The 21,060-nt window shown below is 43.8% G+C and overlaps 4 protein-coding genes, 1 long non-coding RNA gene and 1 other non-coding gene across 7 annotated transcripts; 1 reads left to right on the top strand and 5 right to left on the bottom strand.

Annotated features, from left to right (window-relative positions):
• Nucleotides 1-414: 414 nt before the first annotated feature.
• Nucleotides 415-5,431, top strand: LOC4342209 (protein DETOXIFICATION 18). Its single transcript, XM_015791218.3, has 7 exons — nt 415-730; nt 3,073-3,617; nt 3,715-3,801; nt 3,905-3,961; nt 4,040-4,278; nt 4,396-4,514; nt 4,635-5,431. Exons 1-7 carry the CDS (start codon nt 446-448, stop codon nt 4,761-4,763), a joined length of 1,461 nt encoding a protein of 486 aa, XP_015646704.1. The 5' UTR covers nt 415-445; the 3' UTR covers nt 4,764-5,431.
• Nucleotides 3,784-4,953, bottom strand: LOC136357329 (uncharacterized). Its single transcript, XR_010742598.1, has 2 exons — nt 4,339-4,953; nt 3,784-4,257 (listed from the first exon to the last, which is right to left on the bottom strand). It is a non-coding gene; the product is annotated as an uncharacterized lncRNA (long non-coding RNA).
• On the bottom strand, nt 5,229-7,079 carry LOC4342208 (uncharacterized). Of its 2 annotated transcripts, none has more exons than XR_010742597.1 (4): nt 6,914-7,079; nt 6,727-6,785; nt 6,046-6,179; nt 5,229-5,952 (listed from the first exon to the last, which is right to left on the bottom strand). It is a non-coding gene; the product is annotated as an uncharacterized protein (transcript). The 2 variants fall into 2 exon arrangements; XR_010742596.1 differs by having other exon boundaries at nt 6,046-6,168; nt 6,914-7,073.
• A 608-nt stretch (nt 7,080-7,687) lies between these two features.
• On the bottom strand, nt 7,688-13,300 carry LOC4342207 (uncharacterized). Its single transcript, XM_066312265.1, has 12 exons — nt 13,176-13,300; nt 12,984-13,105; nt 12,755-12,901; nt 12,529-12,659; nt 11,492-11,724; nt 11,153-11,347; nt 10,700-10,800; nt 10,096-10,251; nt 9,550-9,602; nt 9,406-9,463; nt 8,999-9,119; nt 7,688-8,271 (listed from the first exon to the last, which is right to left on the bottom strand). The coding sequence occupies exons 1-12, from the start codon at nt 13,195-13,197 to the stop codon at nt 8,066-8,068; spliced, it is 1,545 nt and encodes a 514-aa protein (XP_066168362.1). The 5' UTR covers nt 13,198-13,300; the 3' UTR covers nt 7,688-8,065.
• A 381-nt stretch (nt 13,301-13,681) lies between these two features.
• LOC4342206 (uncharacterized) lies at nt 13,682-16,134 on the bottom strand. The gene is made up of 3 exons (XM_015791219.3): nt 15,949-16,134; nt 14,154-15,707; nt 13,682-14,072 (listed from the first exon to the last, which is right to left on the bottom strand). The coding sequence occupies exons 1-3, from the start codon at nt 15,982-15,984 to the stop codon at nt 14,007-14,009; spliced, it is 1,656 nt and encodes a 551-aa protein (XP_015646705.1). The 5' UTR covers nt 15,985-16,134; the 3' UTR covers nt 13,682-14,006.
• Nucleotides 16,135-16,899: 765 nt separating this feature from the next.
• LOC4342205 (phytosulfokine receptor 2) lies at nt 16,900-20,312 on the bottom strand. Its single transcript, XM_015791217.3, has one exon. It carries the CDS (start codon nt 20,257-20,259, stop codon nt 17,152-17,154), a length of 3,108 nt encoding a protein of 1,035 aa, XP_015646703.1. The 5' UTR covers nt 20,260-20,312; the 3' UTR covers nt 16,900-17,151.
• Between the last annotated feature and the right edge of the window lie 748 nt (nt 20,313-21,060).

The following is a 21,060-nucleotide window of genomic DNA, read 5'->3' as shown; positions in this document are numbered from 1 at the left end:
TTCCTTTCAATGACCTCGTCAGTTAATTTTTGAATTACATGGATTTTCCTCCTAATCACCTGATTAGTTGAAAATGGTTAAAACCCCGTAAGTTAGAATCATTGTCCAAAAGTATTTATATCTTGTTCCATCTTACAAAAATATTTATATTTTGGGAACGGAGCGCAATGCAAGATCAACGTGCTGGTCCTGCAAAGTCTAAAGAAAAGAAAAGAGTAAGCCGCCACAAGCAGGTACAGTAGACATGTATAGTAGCTACAGTGTAGACGTGTCCTGCTGCCTCGTGTCGTGGCTCACGCTATATATATCGTTAACGTGTCATTGCACTGCATCGATCCAATCGCAGGCAAAATTAACTACTGTAATTATTAAAGCTGTGCCCTTAACTACAAAAGAGTTGAGACAAAAAAAATCAGAGTTGAGAGTTGAGAGAAGAAGAGTTAAGATGGGTGGAGATGAGCGGGCAGTGGCTGCTCCGTTGCTGCAGCAGCAGCAAGACGGCGGCGGCGGCGACGGCGAGAGGAGGAGGAGGCGGTGGTGGTGGGGATGGTGGGACGGGGAGGAGGCGGCGGGGCAGCTGGCGTTCGCGGCGCCGATGGTGGCGACCAGCATGGCCTACTACGCCATCCCGCTGGTCTCCGTCATGTACGCCGGCCGCCTCGGAGAGCTCGAGCTCGCCGGCGCCACCCTCGGCAACTCCTGGGGCACCGTCACCGGAATCGCCCTCATGGTAATCACATTCCATCCCATTCCTTTTGATTCATTCATCTATACCGGCCTTCACCATCTGAAAATCATATCCTTCCTTAGATTTTCCAATTTAATTATCGATCCATTCGTTAATCTAATCAATCATCTCCTTCGTCTCCGGTGGCCGGAGATGCTTGCTTGGCCGGAGGCTCACCGACCGATGGTTTCACTGTTGGTCTCTCTCTTTTCTTTTTTGGACTTTTTTCTGAACAATAAAAAAAAAGGAATGAAAAGATAATGAAACGTATTGGTCTCTCACTAATCCAGTCACGGTGCACCATGCAGTGGGGGCCACCATCTGACATGTCTTATCATACTTCATTTTTGCATCGAGATTCCAAACTCGATATATATTTTTTTATTGTTGGTGGACAAAAATAAATAATTGGATTGCATATATGGTGGTGGTTGGTGATTGCTACGATAAGGATTTCACGAGATTTCAGGCAAGAATGCATATGTAGTTTTGGCTAAATCCAAAACGCCATAAAATGAGCTGGTTTTGTAGTGGTTGTTGTAGATGTGTTGTTAGTATGTAATGAGCTCTACCTGAAATGAGATCTATCATCTACTCCACTACCTATGTCAGTGCAAGCAAAATTTTACAACATTTTGCTTTTAGATCTAAATAATATTCTCTCAAGTCTCAACTAATTGGTGTATCCAAAACTAGAAAATAAACTTGTTAACAGAAGAGAAATTAAATTTACCTCATAAGGTTATAATAGTATATCATACTACCAGTTAATAAAATTAGCCCCAGTCTGGTCAAAGTTGCATGCTCATTTACACTTTCTAACCCCTTGGATCATTTACTGTTTTCTATGTTTTTTCAGTTTGACTGTCATAATGCACATCCCTTATTCCTGCTATATGAAGAATAAATATCACACTTGACATTTTATATGACAGATTGGCGCAGTCGACAATATTTACGTACCACTGAAAACCTGCTAGTCATTTCGCTTTGAAAGGGAGATCTGTATGAAAGATTAAACATGTCATTTTTTATGAATGTTTCAAAGAATACACTTGATTTATTTTTTTGATGAAAATTACAAACTAGATTTAGACCAAACAAATTACAAATCTTCTCATATGTTGGCGCTAATATGCCACATAGTCCATCTGTCTTTGCCTGACTATAAACCAACTACTTGCTGATGTTAACTGGAAGGAAGAAAAAACACAAATAACTTCAACGCCATTTTTCATCAAGTATAGGTGCACACGCTGTTTCAAGAGAAGTTTGTAATCCAAGTGCATCTTGTCACTTCAAAGCATGAGTTCATATATAACTTTTTTCGTTGTAGGGTATATATCAGTCAAAAAAATATATAAATCTTTGAACAGAAATATATGCACATAACCGTCTCCTTTCTGGTTGAAAATAGTGGTGCTCTGTGTTCTTTCGGTTCCAAGTCAACCAGTACATCAGATAAGGAGGATGGAATTTTTTGTTTAATATATATGACAAGATAATTTTATGCAGTCAACTCCTACAGCCATGGTTAAATATTAGGGGTGTTCTGGCTGCAAAAGGGCTGCAAAAGGATAAATTAGATGTAAGCCTGTAATAGTCAACTTAGAATGTTTTATTTTAGATTACAATATAAAAAGTTTTGGGGGGCATTGTTTAATATATCATCTCTGTCCTGAATTCTGATAACGTCCATGCCTGAGTCTCCCAAAAATTAAGCATGGTCAAACTACAGAGTAAAACATAGCACATGGTCACAATTTAAGACCAACTCAACACCCTTGTTCACAACTACAAGATCTTATTGATGAAATGGAAATATATGTCAACTTCTGTTTGGCATGTTTCTCTAGTTCCTTCAGCTCAAATTTTCATTGAGATTTGCTGAACTGGTCATACTCGATGTTACTTGTGCTTTGAGTGAGTCCTAGAAGTTGAAAGTGGGAGTTATATGTTTTTTCCCTTTAAGTTGGATGTAAGAATTTGCGAAGGCATGTGTGCATAACAACATCAACCCAAGTGTATAGGTAGTACTTTGGCATCTCCTTCAACTAAAAAAAATGGCATGAGTCAAACCAAGCTTTAGATTATGATGGCCAGGGTTTTCAATTTCGATTTCAAATTTCTGTATTTTTGGCACTTTTTGGACCGAATTTTTTTGAATTTTTAACATAAATTTACTGAATTTAACTAAATTCGCAAAAAAAGAGAAACCGAAAATTTCGGCCGAGATAATCACTTGCCGCGCGGCGGGGGGGGGGGGGGGGGTCCGAAATTTGCAAGAATTTGGCGCAACAGAAATTACTATGCTTATCAACCAATGCATATTCTTCCCCTTGCAGACTGGACTAAGCGGGTCTCTAGAGACGCTCTGCGGGCAAGGTTATGGTGCAAAAATGTACCACATGATGGGGGTGTACCTACAAGCATCCATCATCACATCGGCCTTCTTCTCGGTGCTCGTCTCCCTCCTCTGGTTTTACTCAGAGCCTGTCCTCATCTTCCTCCGCCAGGACCCTGAGGTCACGAGAACAGCAACGCTGTTCCTGCGTTACTCCATCCCGGCTCAGTTTGCCTATGGCTTCATCCAGTGCACCCTCAGGTTCCTACAGACACAATCTGTGGTGACACCGCTGGTGGTGTTTGCACTCCTGCCACTGGTGCTTCATTTCGGGATCACCCATGCGTTCGTGCACTACCTGGGGTTCGGCTATGCTGGGGCTGGTATGTCAACGTCAGTGTCGCTGTGGCTCTCCTTCCTCATGCTCGCTGCCTATGTGTGCTTGTCAGAAAGGTTCAAGCACACCTGGGAGGGCTTCTCCACCGAGGCATTTCGCCATGTTCTACCTGGCCTAAAGCTGGCTATCCCCTCTGCAGTGATGGTGTGGTTAGTGCACAAATGATAATCTGATCAATTCAACAATTTATGGCATCGTATTTGATGGTGTTCACATGACATTGTTTTTGCAAACTGTAAATGACAGCTTTGAGTACTGGGCGTTCGAGGTGCTGGTTTTAGTTGCTGGGCTGATGCCGAATTCTCATATGAGTACTTCTATCATTGCAATGTGGTAAATATCTCTTCACTTTCATATCTGAGAATTCAATTCCTTATCTTTTTTGTGTGTGTCTCTATGGTAAAATTCTGAAACCAGTGCAATGACTACTTGACAGTGAAAACACTGAAGCGATATCATACATGATCACCTATGGGTTTGCTGCTGCTATCAGGTAAGTAACATTGTGACAGTTGACAACATCCATGACAGGTGACAATGCTAACTCAAAAGTGATGTTCTTTTTTAACAGCACAAGGGTGTCAAATGAGCTTGGAGCTGGTAACGTTGCGAAGGCGAAGAAGGCGCTTGCTGTGACGCTGGTGCTCTCCCTGCTGCTGGGAGTGGCATTTCTTCTGCTCCTAGGCCTTGGTCATGATCTCTGGGCAGGGCTGTTCAGCAAAAGTGATGCAGTTATAAGCGAATTCGCTTCGATGACTCCGTTGCTCATCGGGTCAGTGGTGCTGGACTCTACACAGGGAGTCTTGTCAGGTTAGTTCGTGGGTAGTCTCTCTCACTTTCTCTATCTAAAAAGGCACATAGAGATATTACCGTGTTGTTCAAATGAAGGCCATTTTGTAGTAACTTGTGTACAACAAAAACTTGCAGGGGTTTCAAGAGGCTGTGGTTGGCAGCACTTGGCAGCATGGACCAACCTGGTGGCATTCTACATTGTTGGCTTACCACTTTCTATCCTCTTTGGATTTAAGCTTGGCCTTCAGACCAAGGTACTCTTTCTGAAACTTTGCATATATGATATATGTAATGTTTATCCAATGCAAATAAGAAAAAAAAAATCAAAATTTGATGCTTTCCCCACTAATCCATCTTATCACTGCCTGCCTCAGGGGCTGTGGCTGGGTCAGATATGTGGTCTCCTGTTGCAGAACGCCGTTCTACTCTTTATCACCCTCAGGACCAAATGGGAAAGATTAGAGCTGACAATGAACGGCAAAGAAGACGGTTTTGTCTGTTGAGGCTTGAAAGATCTGAACTTACCAGTTTAGCAGCAGCATACGCCTCTCTGGTTGAATCGAACATTGAAGTGAAAAGTTTTAGAGCTTAGTAGGATGGCCTCTGCTACTACAACCGAAGTACTCCCTCCTTCCCTAAATGTTTGACACCGTTGACTTTTTTAAATATGTTTGACCGTTCGTCTTATTCAAAAAATTTTGTAAAATGTGTAAAACTATATATATACATAAAAGTATATTTAACAATAAATCAAATGATAGAAAAAGAATTAATAATTACTTAAATTTTTTGAATAAGACGAACGGTCAAACATTTTTTAAAAAGTCAACGGCGTCAAACATTTTGGGATGGAGGGAGTAGTTAGTAGCAACTTGGAGTAACTGAATAGTAATAGCAATTAGTGCTAGCATGCAACATTTTTGCGTGATCAGAATCTGGAAAATGTATCAATCTTGTGGAACACATAATTTGCTAATATGGTGCTGTATATTTATTTGACTCTATATTCACAACACACAAGGATTTTAAGCACAAAAGTGCCAAGGATCATACAGAAAAACAAAAACTTGGTGCTACCAATAGTAAATTAGACTACTGATTGATAGCCACTAAGATATATGTTTCTGTTAAACTTTTGTGTTTGGTAGATGTTCTGGTTGTTTCTTTCTTCTTTTTTGGCTGTGTGCATTTTCTGTATAGACCGGGAGTGACTCAGTTTGATTGTATCATCTTGATGTAATTAACCGAGTCTAAATAAAGCTTCCATTAACTTTTTAAAAAGTTAGACTACTGATCATACGTGCATCTCGAACTAACTTAAGTCAAATGGCACCAATTAATAATACTAATACATATGTGTTTAATCAAATTTAGTGACCTTAGGCGGGCCAAAAGTGTCCGTACGACCATCAACCCAGTGTCCGAATTCCTCTAGAGTGAGATCTGCGAATTGGGTGGTACCTAGTATGCATTTGCAATACCCATGCTCTTTCACTTGTTCAGCATTGAACTTCTCAGCAAATCGGACAGTAGACTTGAATATCTCAAAGCGATAAGCCTTCTCTGCCTCGTCTTTGTATTCGCGGTTGAACTTGTTCATCCACTCTTGGTGTCTCACCTTCAGGGCCGCCTCCTCCTCCTCAGTCAGATTCATCCTCTCATCGTCATCGCTTGTCTTCATGAGCTTAGGTACTAGACAGTTACTATGGTTAATTATGACAAAAAGGGATCGATGAACATATATGCATGTCAGGAAACCAAAGAAAGATTTTAAGCTGTCCGTACGTGGTTGTGGTTCTTCTGCAATGTTTGTGGCATACCGCTGATATCCAAGCAATGCAGGTCCTATAGACACTGCTGCCATGGTGTTGTTACGAGGCCTTAATAATAATTTGAGTTCAAGTCCCCCTGACAGCACCCTGCAAGAGTTAGTAGCAAATTTGCATGTACACATAGATAGGTAATTAATATGTAGGCTAATGGGTGATAAATACTACAAGATCTTATTGTTTTAACCTTTTCTGTTTGTAAAGCGGTAAACTGCAAACTCTTTGCTACATAGCACCGAGTAGAAAAATAGTAGGGTACATATGCCATGACAATACTCGTTAATACATGTCAAGTGGCATCGTCCATTGATGAGAAAGATGGTAAATACTCTAAATTCTGAAGCATCACTGTTTTGTTATCTAATGGAAACAAAAAAAAGAAGAAGAAGAAGAACTTCACAGAACAGTTGATATAATTTACTGAACTCAGGGATCCAACTGATGGAATTGGTGAGAAGAAATAGTCATCCTAGAATCCCGGATAAGAATCACTAGTCTTTTTGTTTGGGGTTACAATCAGATCAAAGGTTAACAGAATAGGATTCGGCAAAATCAATAATTTATGTTGAAAGAAAACCTTTGTAAATTATAGTTTATAGAAATTTGTGGTTTTTGACAGATTGAGCAAGAAAACCACCTGAGAGAGGAGCCCTGGAGCCTCGTGGTATTGGATCTTCCGACATGGTGAGCAAGGCCCTGGATCAAAATTATATATATCCCCAGGAAAAATCAGTCGCTTTACAATATTAATTTGGAGAGTGCATGTATGCATTGTGTGTAAGAAAGAGATCTAGAGAATGAAAAGAAGGCATATATATGTGTACATGAAGAAGATGACTTGCTGCTGCTCCTCTCCTCATGGCGAACAATCCCTAGGTTGGCTAGATGAATCGACCAAACAACAAATTAAGCGATCAGGCGATCTCTGGTTATCTCGATCGGCGCAGGGCGGCTAGGGCACGCGGCGCCCGACGTTGGGTGATTGGCTCCGATTGGGATTGGGTGACATAGTCACAAGGTGACATAGGGTGAATCGTGATGACGTGTATGAATTTCAGCCGCTAGATTTGTTTCGTGATGACGTGTACGAATTTCAGCCGCTAGATTTGTTTTGGAGGGCCGAGATTCACCCTATGTCACCTTGTGACATACCTACCCTATATCACTAAATCAGAATCCGATTGGATTGGCTCCCCTCCTATTATATAAATGTATTTATTATTCTTTATCTCCATCTTAAATTACAATTATTATTATTTAATTATGTATATAACATATCTTTATCTAGATACTTTAATATTATTTTCTATCTCCGTCTCAAATTATAGTTACTTTGGACTTTGTATATGGACAGACTTTTTTTTCAGATGCGAAGTTAGAAGTTATCATATTTTAGAATGGAAGAAGTATATATATCCATTACTGTTAGTATATGTCTGGAAGTGGACTTGTTAATTTATGTGTTGATATAATCACTAGTTCTAAAAAAGCACACACATACAGACACCAAGAACAGTCACCCAGCATTTTGATGATTGAAACAGATTGGTGCGTTAGCTTCAGCACCCAACTAGTCAGTCAGTCAGGCATCACCCAACTAGCACGAGGTAACTGAGATATGAAATGAAATGCACAGGTTGTTACAACGAATAGTTAGCTCGTAAGGATAACCGAAAATACAAGCGGTTCAACACATACATGATGCTGAACATAGCTCCCAGTACCTCTCACCCATGACCTAAGAATCTATCATCATAATAAGATTAAAAAGAAAAAAACGTTAAAATGAGCACACATCTATCTCATGGTTATATAACATCGGCTACATTGAGATGACTCTTCTCATCAGTGCACACAGCTCCAGTAACGTTAGCGTCAACTCTCCAGCAGCAAAGAACTCAGTCCATCGCTCCTTATATGCTTATGTACATAACACCAGTAGAGCCATCATGGCTTGAGTCAGTACCATCAGTCGCTTAAGTACCATGCACATAGAACAGACCATCACGCGATCCCATCCAAGCCCCCCAACTGTGATTTACACCGAACAGCGAAGAATTGTGCAAGTCGCAGCCGCTTTCTGGCCAGCAAAGTGCCGTGAATAGTGAACCAGCCACACTCTGTGCAAATATTTGCTCGCCCGTTTTTATACTCCAAATTCGAACCATTCTGTCTTCCCCACCTGACAAGGGTAAAGATATTCAGAGACTTCCAGATTATTGAGAAATTAAATTTGATGCTAGGAATACCACTGCCATGTGCATTATAGAAAGCTCTCTTTGCGAAATGGCCTAATGCATAATGGCAAACCAGCTAGTAATAATAGCATAGATTTCTCAAATTTCATAATGACACTATCATGATTCAGACTTGCAGTAACTGAAAGACTGTTAACATTATTTATGGAAATGCCATGGTAACATTATCAGACAGCATTTAACCACAGGATTTAGGATTCTACATACAGGGAGCCATATAGCCCCTCTGTTCTATAACAGTTACTCCCCCCGTCCCAAAATATACCAACTTTTAGCACTTCGGATTTGTCCCAAAATATAACAACTTCACCAACATTCTCTTCCCAATCAATCACAACCCTCCACCATTCATTTTTCCCACCTACCTCCACTTCTCAACCAATCACAACCCCTTCCTATTTAATTCTACCTACTTTTTTAATAACCGTGTCCAACTCTAAAAACTCTCTATATTCTAGGACGGAGGGAGTAAAATTCAAAGGGCAGGCTGACTTCTATGATGTATCATCAGTGGTGGAGCTTGTGCAATGTACTGTCGATGTTTTGGTCAATGTATTTACTACTTATATCTAAAGGTGTAATCTTGAGAGCCATTGGTCCTAACAGAAGCAGACAGGAAACCGTGATATCTGGAACCAAGGATTGACTTACCTGACATAAGAAGGGTTTCAGAGGGATCGACAACAAGTGGTAAATGAGTATGTGAATTTATATGCCCTGCATAAGACTGTATAGGCCCTTTCTGAATGAGACGGAGATCGAATAGCTTGATCTGTACAACAAGTGAAGCAATTGCATGTCAAGTTCTGAGTTTGCAGCCGAAACAAGTAAAAAAAAAAGGTGCAACTTAACTTCACAGATAACAACTACGTAACAGGTAACAGCTCATAGTGGCATAAAGGCCAAATGGAACTTCAGTTGGCATCTTACTAAACTATATGTTGAGGTGTGAGCAGACAATTCCAGCTTTGAAACAAATCAATAGAGACATTTGGAACACAGTCGCTTATACACTTGCTCATAGCAAAAAGCAGTCTAGTATGCAGTTATGCACTTACAGATCCATCCATGGAGCTCCCTAAGAAGTAGTGCTCATCTGATGAGAGAACCACCAAGCTGCATAACGATGCCAATTTTAGCACAAAGAAATTCAACAAAAATGTCAAATGTAGAGTATCAGCAAGGGGAATTTTTTTGACTACCTGCAAACTGCTGAAGACATAGAAATAGCTCTTGAAGATTTAGCGTTATCAGCCTGCAAGGCATTTTTTTTTCCCAAACAAAAATCATAAATTAAAATATTGATGAGCTCAATAAACAAGATAAGCATTCAAAATAAATTATCCCCAGAATTTTTTTCTAGTGATATGAAAACTAGGAGGAACCAAAATTAGAACTTGACCAATAACCAAAGTGGTGATATTTTATGGCTTATATTAAACACAGGTTACAATTGTTAAAGGATGAAAGATTGCTAAGCTTTGTCTTTTTTCCCATTTACATTGTCAAAGTACATACAGAATACAAATAAAGCTTGCTCTGGGAAGTGAGTAGGTGTCCCTATTGTTATCATGTATGAACCAGACACATTAAGCTCATAAAACAGAGACGTACAACATAGATGTCACATATAATACAATCAAAGAAATACCTCTGTCCTGTCCAGTGCCCCAGACACAGTACCAAATGCCCAACAATACACTGTAGACATGTATCAATGAACGATATGTACTAGACTTAGTGCGCACCTGATTTCTCCAACGATTATGCCTTCTGGGTGTCAGGGGAATAGTCCTCCTAGCAGTACCAGGTGAAGCTAGCTCGGTAGGACGATTATGTTGCTTTTGCCGTACATCAAGAGGAAATATGCTCCCATTCCTCAAGCCGCATAGCACAACATTTCCCTGAAAACATGGGAAAATCATTTGGAATTTGGAAATAGTACAAAAAATAGCAAGGCAAGTCTTGTGAACTGCGCTCAAGTGCTAACACTACGTTGGATGGGGTTACAACTTAAACTTACATAGAAACAGAAACCATTTAACAATCATAGGACTAGCAAGTACAAAACCTATAAACTTATACTACCATCTAGATCTACACTGGTAAAGGCACTATTTCAGTTTTTATAATGAGATTCAGGAGAAACATTTAGCCATGCATCAAACAAATTGAATTAAGTTATTTGAATAACGTAGCAGGAAAAGATTATATGTTGAGGGAAACTATGAATGGACCAAAGAATCAACAAAAATTTTCAATGGCTATCCTTCCAACACATACCGTACATTATCATTTGAACATGTGCAAATCTAAGTGAAAGGTAACCCATGTTTAAATCTAAATTATTACCGATTGCATAAATTGTTGGGAGAGAATGTCACTCTTGCAGTGATACATCCATGATAATGCTCTTCTTTCCAAATCAAAAAAAGCAGCACCACTGTTTGTACCTAGAAATAGATGAAGTGAAAACTTAATAATAAAGCAAGCTTAGTTCATGCAACAGAAGTTCCTTACACTACCAGTCCAAATTGCAGTGAACATAAAATAATGTGTCGAACTAATGCAACACCTGACCTTTAAAATTGGATTAATACAATTGCACGCAAGACCCAAATTTAGCAGGGTACAGTTATGGTGGGATACAATTGTACAAGTGCATTCCATAGCACGCTAACAATTATGAACAAATGTACTCAAATGCTGTCTAAATGTTTATAAAGGTACAAGATTAAATTGTTACTCCAAGTAATAGGTGCATTTTAGGTGCACCATAAATTATAGGCCCAACTCAAAACTCACCTATGACTGCCTGTGTGCCATCTGAATTACAATCAGCTGTCCAGATTGTGCGATTAAATGAAGCAACCGGTATAATATTTCCTATAATATTTCCTCCATAGGCATTCATCGAGCCCATTGCCACGTCAATAGTATCAGACAGATCCATAATATGTATAGAACCACCAGATTCTCCAGATCCTAGAGTAGCCACCATGTTTTGTGATGTCAAGTAAAGCAAGCTCACGACAAAATTGCAGATTTGCAGGTAAAAATAAATAAATGAAATGCACATTGACACAACATGTGCAAACATGGTAGGAATAATATGCATAGTATAAGCAGCAAATTAAGGATACAATGCTCGCTGGCTTGAGGAATTGGTGTTGTCAGCTCCAGGGAAACAATGCTGAAGCTTTTTTATGCAGGTTACACTTGATAAGAATTTTGAGAAAGCTGTTTCAGATGACCAGATGCTTGCAAGTGCAGAATTCACTGGTGCATTCTGCTTTACCAAGGGAGTCCAAGCAGGTTCAGGTAAAAACTCCATCTCATCCTCAATGTTTGCTATAGCAGTCCCTAGTCCATATAAACTGCCAGATGATTTCAAAACAAAAAAAGAAGTCACATGTTTAGCGAACAATGTACATCATTAAACCAAACTGATAAAGTAATTGTAAGCTTATATACACAAATAAAAGCTTTTTAACCATCAAAAGGATAAATATAAAGAAACTGTGGTGTTCTTTTAAAACATATACTTCTATTCACACATGGCATGGTTGTTAAAACATATCAAAATAAAAATATAGTAAGAGATGAAAGGTCTAGTTGAGCCTTATTGGTACAGCTTTTAAGCAGTGTGGACCTTCTTGTGTAACTCGTAGGAAGGGTGCAATTTTGTTCATATCATTATTATACTGTACTGGATGGGCGCACTTATGTTCAAGTATCTGACTTCATATCATTATGGAGGAGGCAATGGTGATGGCGGTGGTTAGAAGACCATTTGTACAGCATCAACAGCGGCCAATCATAAAAATGCTGTTGCTGGTTAGAGGCTTGTCAAAGTAATACTGTGAGGTGAAAAACTAATCACTTCAACTGCCCGAATTTCAAGACTTGAATATTTCCTGGACTTTTAGGAGTAATCGAAGTACATGATGTGTGTTTAGGGGTTGTTGGTTACTTTTATGTTTTGCTTTTTAACTTCAGTTATCTAGTTTGTTGTTGAAAGCAGATTTCACAAGCACACCGATGAGCACCAATGTATCATTGAAATAATGCAGTCTTAAGATAACATCAAACGATGGTAGATATGTGTCCTGTCTCTTACTATTAAAGGAACCTACTGTCATACTGAAACACAGAAATAAGAATGGAATTGAGAGCCTTACCGAACTATGCCATTCATGCTTCCGGTCACTAGCACCTTGGATTCTTTCAGTCCAATTGGTGTCTGAATCGTCACATACAATTCTTCGAGTGCTTTGTCAGCCACCAAGGCCGTGCCCTTGTACTTCCAAACCTGTTAACCGAACAAGATGAGCGTATTGCAGGAACAGAGACAAGCAAGCAAAGCAGCAAATGTCAAAAGCCAAAGAGATAGAAAGGAAAGGCAACCATGGGTTGAGACGCCTGGGCGTACTGGCACTGGCGCATGAAGGTGGACTTCCTCTTGTTGGAGAAGATGACCCCGCCGCCGTACATCTCCCTGGCGTGGACCAGCTCGGGCTGCCTCGCCGTCTTCCTGCATCCAGCTGCTGCAGCCTGCAGAACATCATCATCATCATCATCATCATCATCAATGCGTGGCGACAGGTAGAGCGAGCGATGGTGAGAGTTAACATACCTGGGGCGGCGGGGGTTGGGCAGGAGGCGGTAGTGCAGGGCGGCGGGTGGCGGCGCCGGGGATGGGACCTCGGATGGGGAAGTAGCGGTTCTTGTCCGGGTCGTAGTAGAAGCCAGGAAGCTCTGCGATCGCCTCGATGTCAGAGGAGACTGGAGAGAGGAGGAGGGAACAAGCTAGTATACATGAACGAACCTTTTGGGGGAGGAGGCGCCATCTCGCCGGGGAATCTCTCGAAAGGCGGCGGCGGCGGCGGCGGGGTTGTCGCCGTGAACGAGGAGGGGGAGGGATTGTACTAGTATACAGTGGCCCACTGGACCGGGCTTTCTTCGTTTGATACCGGCCCAATAAATATACTTGTATTCTTTTTTATTTCAAGGAATATATATATCCTATTATTACAATATATACTTGTCCTACTAACTGTATATATACGGCGTAATATTCTGATGATGAAGACGAAGTAGTATTTTTTGCAAACCAAAATCCACACATCCGCACATCACAAAATATTGCAACATACTCAGTTGTTAGACAGAACAATGGGATTTCAGGATATCACAAAGTAATTTCATGTACTAAATTGGAATCGTCAGGAACTTTCATGTCAGCTCATGACACCCAAACTACTAGTATGATAGTAGTGTCGGTCCAAAGCCAACCATAGCTCCCTCCATGGTACAAGTGCCAAACGCCAGATATTTGTCCAATAATTCATTGCAATAGTTCACTGCAGGCCATGACAACAGTAGCTGCCCATACACTGTGTCAGAATTCGGAGCGAGTTACAGTCAAAATGTTCATTTTGCAGTAAAAAAGAAACAACTATGACATGTTTTGACTATCCAGGCTTCTATCTGAGCTATCGAGCATCAAAACTGAAATATGAGCAATTTTGATGTGGGAATGATTTCCGGAAGGCATGTATTGTCAATACATGGCAGCAGAGAGTAAAAGTATATCCAGCTACATAACTAAGGTGTAGACAAGACAAATAATGAGAATTTGGTGACAATCTTGGCAACTTCAGCGCTGTAGCTTCCTCCTTGCAAGTGCTGGACTTTTCTTTGGTATGTAGACTTTGTAACTGACCTAACAAATGCAAGAAAGCTAATCAGTACAATGTAGAGATAAGGCATACATTTGAAGAAAAAAGAGAGGTTTCTTGCTCACCTGCACAGTTTCTCCCTCATGCATTCTAGAGAATGTCTTTTTCTCAAACTGAGAACCATCTTTGACCTCAGTCCCAGGCTGATCCTTGACCTCACCAGTTGACAAAGTAGAAACATTAGGAGCTGAAGCTTCACCTGAATTTCTTTCATCCCCTTTAGTTCCTTCAATTTTGTTAGTATCAATAGGAGGATGCCTGACTTCACTAATGTTTTCAACAGGGGGAGAATTATCACAAGCACTAGGGGTAGTGATAGATGTACCACTATCAAGCCCTTCCTTAGTGGGTATGCTCACAACTGATCTAACTCTGGGATTTCCATTCACATAATTCACCCCTGCGCTGCTTCCTAACCTTCGAATCACGCTGGCAGAGCTCCTTGGAGGGCTTCCCAACCTATGCATTATGCTGGAACTACTCCTACCATCCTGTAGCCTAATCTGTGAATTTGATCGAGTAGGTTCTAGACTGCTTCCTTTCTGCTCAGTTCGCCCGCTGGTGCTGCCGGCCTCAAATGTTCCAGGTGATTCAACGCCAACGCTCTTGCCAGCGGAGCTTTCCTGCTTTCGAGGAGTTATATGGTTCCCGAAATCCTCCAATCTAGGGGATCCAACAGAGCAGTTCACTGAAAGACCACTTCTTTGCCTCTGAAAAGGTTTGTCAACAGAACTCGCTTCAGCAATTTTCGTGTCACTGCTCTTGGGGCTATCCGTTACCACTTCCTTCCCTGTACCATTGGTTTGCGGCTTGCCTGCCATGAGCGCTGCTCCTCTAAATTTTCTGAAGTTCTCAAGAGCTTTCTGCCTGAGAATCAGCTCCAGATCCTGAGCATCAGGGCTTCCACTACCAGCAGGTAAGATGTCTTGTGTTTCATCAGCATCCTTGGTAGGAGCGCTCTCCATCTTCTCAACGGACTCATTCTTCTCATGATCAATAATTGAGTGAGATATCTCAATAGAGCTCCCCTTGCTGGTATCAGCCATGGCTTTCTCATCCCTATCCGCAATCTCAACAGATTTCACATTCTCAGCCCGATGAGCATGGCCATTGTCATAATCCTGCACAATCTTATTCCTGCTTGCATGATCCTTATTGCCACCGGACTTGCGATTCCTGCTCTTACTATTATTGCTCCTACTCCTGCTGCGACTACTGGAATTACTCTCTCCACTGGTTGAATAGCTTGTAGATCTTCTTGACCTCCTCACCCTCTTGCTGTCCCTCCCCCTCTCCTTCTTCTTCTTCCTAACATCTCTAGAGCGGCTCCTACGCGGTGGGCTCACCGACCTCTCAGAAGCGCCGCCGCCGCCACCGCTGCTGCTGCGCGTTGAGTAACTCACGGACGACGATGAAGGGCTGGGGCTGGGGCTAAGACTGTGGTGGCGTCTGCGGCCCTTGTTCTTGGTGCTCTTCTTGTCAGAGACCTTGAGCTTCTTGGAGCGCTTGCGGGGTGGGGATTCAGAGCGGGAGGAGGTGCTGCTGCAGCGGCCTCGCCGGCGCTGCTTAGGCCGCTGCTTGCCGCGGGAGGATCGGAGCTTCTTGGACTTGGCCTCATCCTAACAAGAAATTTCAAACAAAAGAAATCAGTTAATACGATCCCCGAAGAACTCGGCTGAAGAATCGGCAGCGCATCGTGATAATCCCAGCGCTTCATTTGGCACCGCGTCCGGGGTAGTCCAACCCCCAAGAAACAGATTTTCCGCAGTAATTTATCGCAAATACCCTAATCGCGGGGCGAGATTGTTGAGGAGCGCACAAACCCTACCGAAATCGACCAAAGCGGGATAGTGAGGTTACCTCGTCGGCGGCCTTCCTGGAGGATTTGCTCTTCATGGAGAGCAGAGGAGGAGAGGGAGATGGATTGATGGCTAGATAGATTACGGCGGATGATCCCTCTATTGGCTTTGCTGGTGGTGGAGGGTTCCTCCTCCAAGTCTCCAACTTTCTTCTCTCTTCCCTTTGTTTTTGTTTGGATAGGGTTTCTTCTTTTTTTTTTCTTTCCCCTTTCTTATAGGGACTACTACTACTTCTCTGAACTTCTCTCCTAACAACAGAATAATACACTGCTTCTGCTGCTGCTGCACATTGAGATGGATGATGGATCAGATCAGATGGGAACAACTTCCCTTTGTATATTCTCCTCCTTCTTTCTTTCTCCTTTTAAGTGTTCATCTCATCTCATATTCTCCTCCTCCTCCTCCGGCATCATGCCTGGCTTTACTTTGGCATTGCCCGTGTGGCGACCAACTAAAGAACACAACACGCACTAGCTAGGTTGGGGCCATGGATGGACTCATGGCTCAGATCACGCCAGAATCTAACGCGCAATATGGACCCACGCCACGACCCATCACCATCTCATATGAGTAAGAGATCCAGGTTTGGTGCAACAAGTCCTTTTCTTTCTATCCAAAACTATGTTTAAGATTGCTTTCCATAAGCGAACTGAATTAGCAAAAGCAATTTATCTTCTTTCTAATTTTCTTTTACTAGATGGAAGCAATTTCTTTTCTGGTTACATGGATGATGCACACGCAACCATATACACCACACAACTATTAACAAAACACACAAAAAAAAAAAGGCGCATCAGCACATCGGCAGTTGCATAAGAAATCTGTGATGATGTACCCCTGTACCATAAGCTGCCAGAATTTCAGTTTTCGCAGGACAAATTACAAGAACATTACTACATTTCATCACAAACCACCACTTATCTCCAAGATATAGCACTGGAATGCCACATAGTACTAGGTACTCAATTCTTGATTGGTATTTTGCTGGAAGGCCAAGTTTCAGACAACAAAACAAAGATACAGGTCTATTCCTGGATATAATATAACAAAACGACACTAAGCTATGTACATCACATAGACTGCATCTTCTAAAGATTATTAGCACTCAGATTGCTCCTATACCCTCTGTCTACTTCTCATGTCAGGCCTAGCCTGCAATCCAAAATGAACAGCAGACAACTTAAAAACACAGAATTATTAATGATTATACGCTGTCAAGCCAAGCAACAACTTGTTCGATCGATGGGCGCTGCCGAGGGTCAGTGCTGATGCACCTACACGCCGCCTCAAGGACCGAAAACAGTTGCTTCTCATGTGTTTTGCTCCATATCAGGGTGTCAAAGATCTGCTCTTCCTTCTTTTCGGACTTCATCTGAAGAACATAGGAGACCAAGTCCCTTGATCCCTTGGCTTTGGACACATCCATGGGCCGTCTGCCTGTCAGAAGTTCCAGCAAGACAACGCCGAAGCTGTAGACATCCCCTTTTGGAGTGGCGATCACCGACTGGCTGTACTCCGGCGGTATGTATCCCAATGTACCAACCAGATCAGTTGTGACATGAGTGTCATATGGCTGTATCAGTCTTGCTAGCCCAAAATCAGCCAGGTGCGCTTCGAAATTTTCGTTCAGAAGAATGTTGCTGGACTTCACATCTCGGTGGATGATGTTGGGCTCACAGTCCTTGTGCAGATAAGCCAGTCCCCTTGCGGAACCCTGTGCAATTTTGAGCCTTGACTCCCATTTCAGCATGTAGCCTCCATCTGATCTCTCATGCAGCCAGTAGTCCAGGCTATTGTTCTCCATGTATGAGTAGATTAGCAGCCTATCATTTCCATAGCGGCAGTACCCTCTCAGTGAAACAAGATTTTTGTGTTGAGCCTGCGACAGCGCTTCCACCTCAGCACGGAACTCCCTCTCCATCTGCCCGCAATCTCCAGATAGCCTCTTCACCGCCGCCTTTGTTCCATCTGGGAGGTAGGCCTTGTACACAAGGCCAAAACCGCCACATCCTATTATGTTGGCCTGATCAAAGTTGTTTGTTGACTTGATGAGATCGCTGACAGTTAGCTCCTTGGCAGAATCCTGAAAGAATAGCACTGGCTTCCAGTAATCATACGAGTCATGACAGGAGCCATTAATTTCTTCGTCGTCAATAATGCTGACCTCCCTCTTTGAGATGTTAACCAAGATAACAGCCAACAGTACTACAAGTACCAAACCGATGCAGATGGCCACTCCAAGAATTTTGTTTTTCCTGTTTCTGCCGCTCCGCTGTATGTCATTGTCGGTAGGAGTTTCCCCAGGCTGATTCTGGTCACAAGAACTTGACCTGCACAGACCAGGGTTACCTTCAAAACTTGAGTTTGAGAAGGTGAAGAACTGTCCTCCATTTGGGATCGGCCCCACCAAGTGATTGTGAGCCACACTGAACTTTGACAAGAAGGTCAGGTCCGTCAGCGACGATGGAATCGATCCACTGAGATTATTGGATGACAGATCAAGAACCTCCAAATTCTCCATCCGGGACAGCACATCAGGAATGCTCCCAGATATGGCATTGTTGCTCAAATCCAGCACATGTAGCTCTTTCAAGTTCCCAAACTCGGGCCAGATAGTCCCATTCAGACCATTATCATTCAAGAACAACGACGGTGGGAAGTTTGAGAGCTGGTTGTATTGCCGGCCACTTGTGCTCTTGTTATGCTTCACATACAACGGCATGTTAGTGAACGCCATACCCGGCGAACGTCGGGCGGTGACAAGGCTCTTGAGCTGCGTCAAACTCTTCGGTATCTCGCCGACTAAGGAATTGTTTGAAAGATCCAAGTAGGTCAGGTTATCAAGTTGACCGATCCATTCAGGGATGGTGCCAACCAATTGGTTCCAGGACAAATCAAGCACCTCCAGTCTCTTGCACTGATGCAGCCATTCCGGGACCCTTCCCCTGAGAGCACAATCACCAAGGGCCAACACCTCAAGATTGTCGAATCCAGCAATGCCGTCGTCGGGGAGATCCTCGCCGACGAAATTCTTGGTGAGGATCAGTGTGGTGAGGTTCTTGCAGGCGCGGAGCACGGTGAGCGCCCCCGAGATGTTGCGCATGGTGTTGTTGGACAGCGAGAGCACGGAGAGCGAGCCGAGGCGGCCGTACTCCTCGGGCAATTGGCCGGTGAGGCTGTTCTTGGCAATGCTGAGTGACTTGAGGTCGCCGCAATCGGCGAGGCTAAGCGGGAGAGAGCCATTCAAGTGGTTAGTGGCAAGGTCAATGGACACGAGGAACGGCATGGAGGAGAAGTTGACACGAGCAATTGGGCCGGAAAAGGAGTTGTTCCGGAGGTTGAGGTCACGGAGAGATGAGAGCGACGAGAGCGAGCGCGGCAGCAAGCCGGAGAAGCCATTGGAGTGCGCGGTGAGATGCTGCAGCGACGTGAGGTCGGCGAACACGTCGGGGAGGTGGCCGGTGAAGCGGTTCACGGACAAATCGAGAGAGGTGAGGTTTGTGAGGCCGCGGAGGCGGCTGCTGACCTGGCCGGTGAGGCCATTGGAGGCGAGGGAGAGCTTCTGCAGCGCGGCGAGGCCGAAGAGCGTGGGCGGTAGGGCGCCATGGAAGGAATTGGATGCGAGGTAGAGCTCCTGGAGCGTGGCGGCGCAGGGCGGCGGCGACGGGGACGGCGAGAGCGTCCCGGCGAGGAGGTTGGCGGAGAGGTCGAGCACCCGCAGCGCCGGCGCGCCGGCGCAGAGGTCGGGGGCGAGCGCGCCGGACAGCGAGTTGTTGCTGGCGTTGAACGCGGACAGGTGCGGCAGCGCGGCGAGGTCGAGGAGCGTGTCGTTGAGCAGGTTGGAGGAGAGGTTGGCGGTGCGGAGGGAGACGGCGGCGAGGAGGGCGGAGATGCCGCCGGTGAGCGCGTTGTGGCTGAGGTCGAGGTCCTGGAGGCGCGCGAGGGCGGCGAGGGAGGGCGGGATGGGCCCCTCGAGACCTCGCCCGGGGAGGCGCAGCGCCGTGACTCGGGCGGCGGCGTCGCAGGCGACGCCGTCCCAGGCGCAGCAGGCGTCACCCGACCACGCGGCGCGGAGTCCGGCGCCGCCCCCACCCGCAGAGAGATTCCCCGCAAATGCCCGCAGCGCGAGGAGGTCTTCCGGGTGGCATGGCGCCGCCGCAGCGGGCGGGAATGGCAGCAAAGCGAAGAGCGCGACGAGGGAGAGGAAGAGACAGCGTAGGGGCGCGCGTCTCGCCATGGACTTGGCCTCACGGGCAGAGGCGGGGTGTAGGGAGAGGGGGAGAAGGGAAGGCGGCGGCGGCGGCACCACCATTGCTGGCGGGGCCCGTTTGGTCCAGCTTTCTTGTCTGCGTGTGTGCGCGCGACGATGGCAGAGCAGCAGCAATGATGTATACTAGTAGGGATGTGGAGGTGGAGATGGAGATGGCGCTAGAATCCAAGCTCGATAGCTGCAAAGTCCACTCTACTCATCAGAGGAGTAGAGTACACAGCTTGGAGACAAGCGAAGAAGAAACGGAGGAGAAGATGAATTTGTTTGCGTTCCGTATCTCCATGCTCCTCTCCTCCTCGTGAACGGGACTCCTTTGCATTTAAAGCGCTAATAACGTTCGGTACAGCCACTAATTTGGTGGATTTTTCTATTCCAACTCTGCTACTAGTACTATTATTATTTGTTGATTTATTACAGTACTACAGTATACTATACAGAGTTAAAAATTGCCTTTTATGAATAATTCTATATACTACCTGATGAGTATAGTTGGCTTTTAAGGACCCAATATTTGGCCTCCCACAGGTCATACTCAATAGCTACCACTTTTATCATCCATATACGACTATGGTCGGAAAAAGGAAGAAAAAAAAAAGAAGAAAGGCACTTTTGTATCGACCAATTAACAAATTATTTTCTATGGTGGCCAAAATTCTAGTTAAACTTTTATATAGACCAACTTTGTTTCGATCTAAATATGTCATGATAGAAGACGTATGTATATCTGCTGGTTTAGGTCAAAAGTAACGGAAGTCATAATATAGCACTAGCAATATTGTCAGCATTCAATTCGTAGCACTAAAGGAGCATAGACTAGCGCGAATACGTGGCTCCTCACATGGT

Source organism: Oryza sativa, chromosome 7 (assembly GCF_034140825.1).
Source record: "Oryza sativa Japonica Group chromosome 7, ASM3414082v1".
NCBI lineage: Eukaryota > Viridiplantae > Streptophyta > Magnoliopsida > Poales > Poaceae > Oryza > Oryza sativa.
This window is presented reverse-complemented; position numbering and strand designations above follow the sequence as displayed.

Coding starts and splice junctions, on each gene's coding strand:
- LOC4342207 (XM_066312265.1), bottom strand. CDS start 13,197: ATGGCGCCTCCTCCCCCAAAAG. Junction 11,725..12,528: donor AGCATGAATGGCATAGTTCG/GTAAGGCTCTCA, acceptor ATCATCTGGCAG/TTTATATGGACTAGGGACTG. Junction 9,464..9,549: donor ATGTCTTCAGCAGTTTGCAG/GTAGTCAAAAAA, acceptor ATCGTTATGCAG/CTTGGTGGTTCTCTCATCAG.
- LOC4342205 (XM_015791217.3), bottom strand. CDS start 20,259: ATGGTGGTGCCGCCGCCGCCGCCTTCCCTTCTCCCCCTCTCCCTACAC.
- LOC4342206 (XM_015791219.3), bottom strand. CDS start 15,984: ATGAAGAGCAAATCCTCCAGGAAGGCCGCCGACGAG. Junction 15,708..15,948: donor CCAGGAAGGCCGCCGACGAG/GTAACCTCACTA, acceptor ATTTCTTGTTAG/GATGAGGCCAAGTCCAAGAA. Junction 14,073..14,153: donor ATGAGGGAGAAACTGTGCAG/GTGAGCAAGAAA, acceptor TGCATTTGTTAG/GTCAGTTACAAAGTCTACAT.
- LOC4342209 (XM_015791218.3), top strand. CDS start 446: ATGGGTGGAGATGAGCGGGCAGTGGCTGCTCCGTTGCTGCAGCAGCAG. Junction 3,618..3,714: donor CCCTCTGCAGTGATGGTGTG/GTTAGTGCACAA, acceptor TGTAAATGACAG/CTTTGAGTACTGGGCGTTCG. Junction 4,279..4,395: donor TACACAGGGAGTCTTGTCAG/GTTAGTTCGTGG, acceptor AAAAACTTGCAG/GGGTTTCAAGAGGCTGTGGT.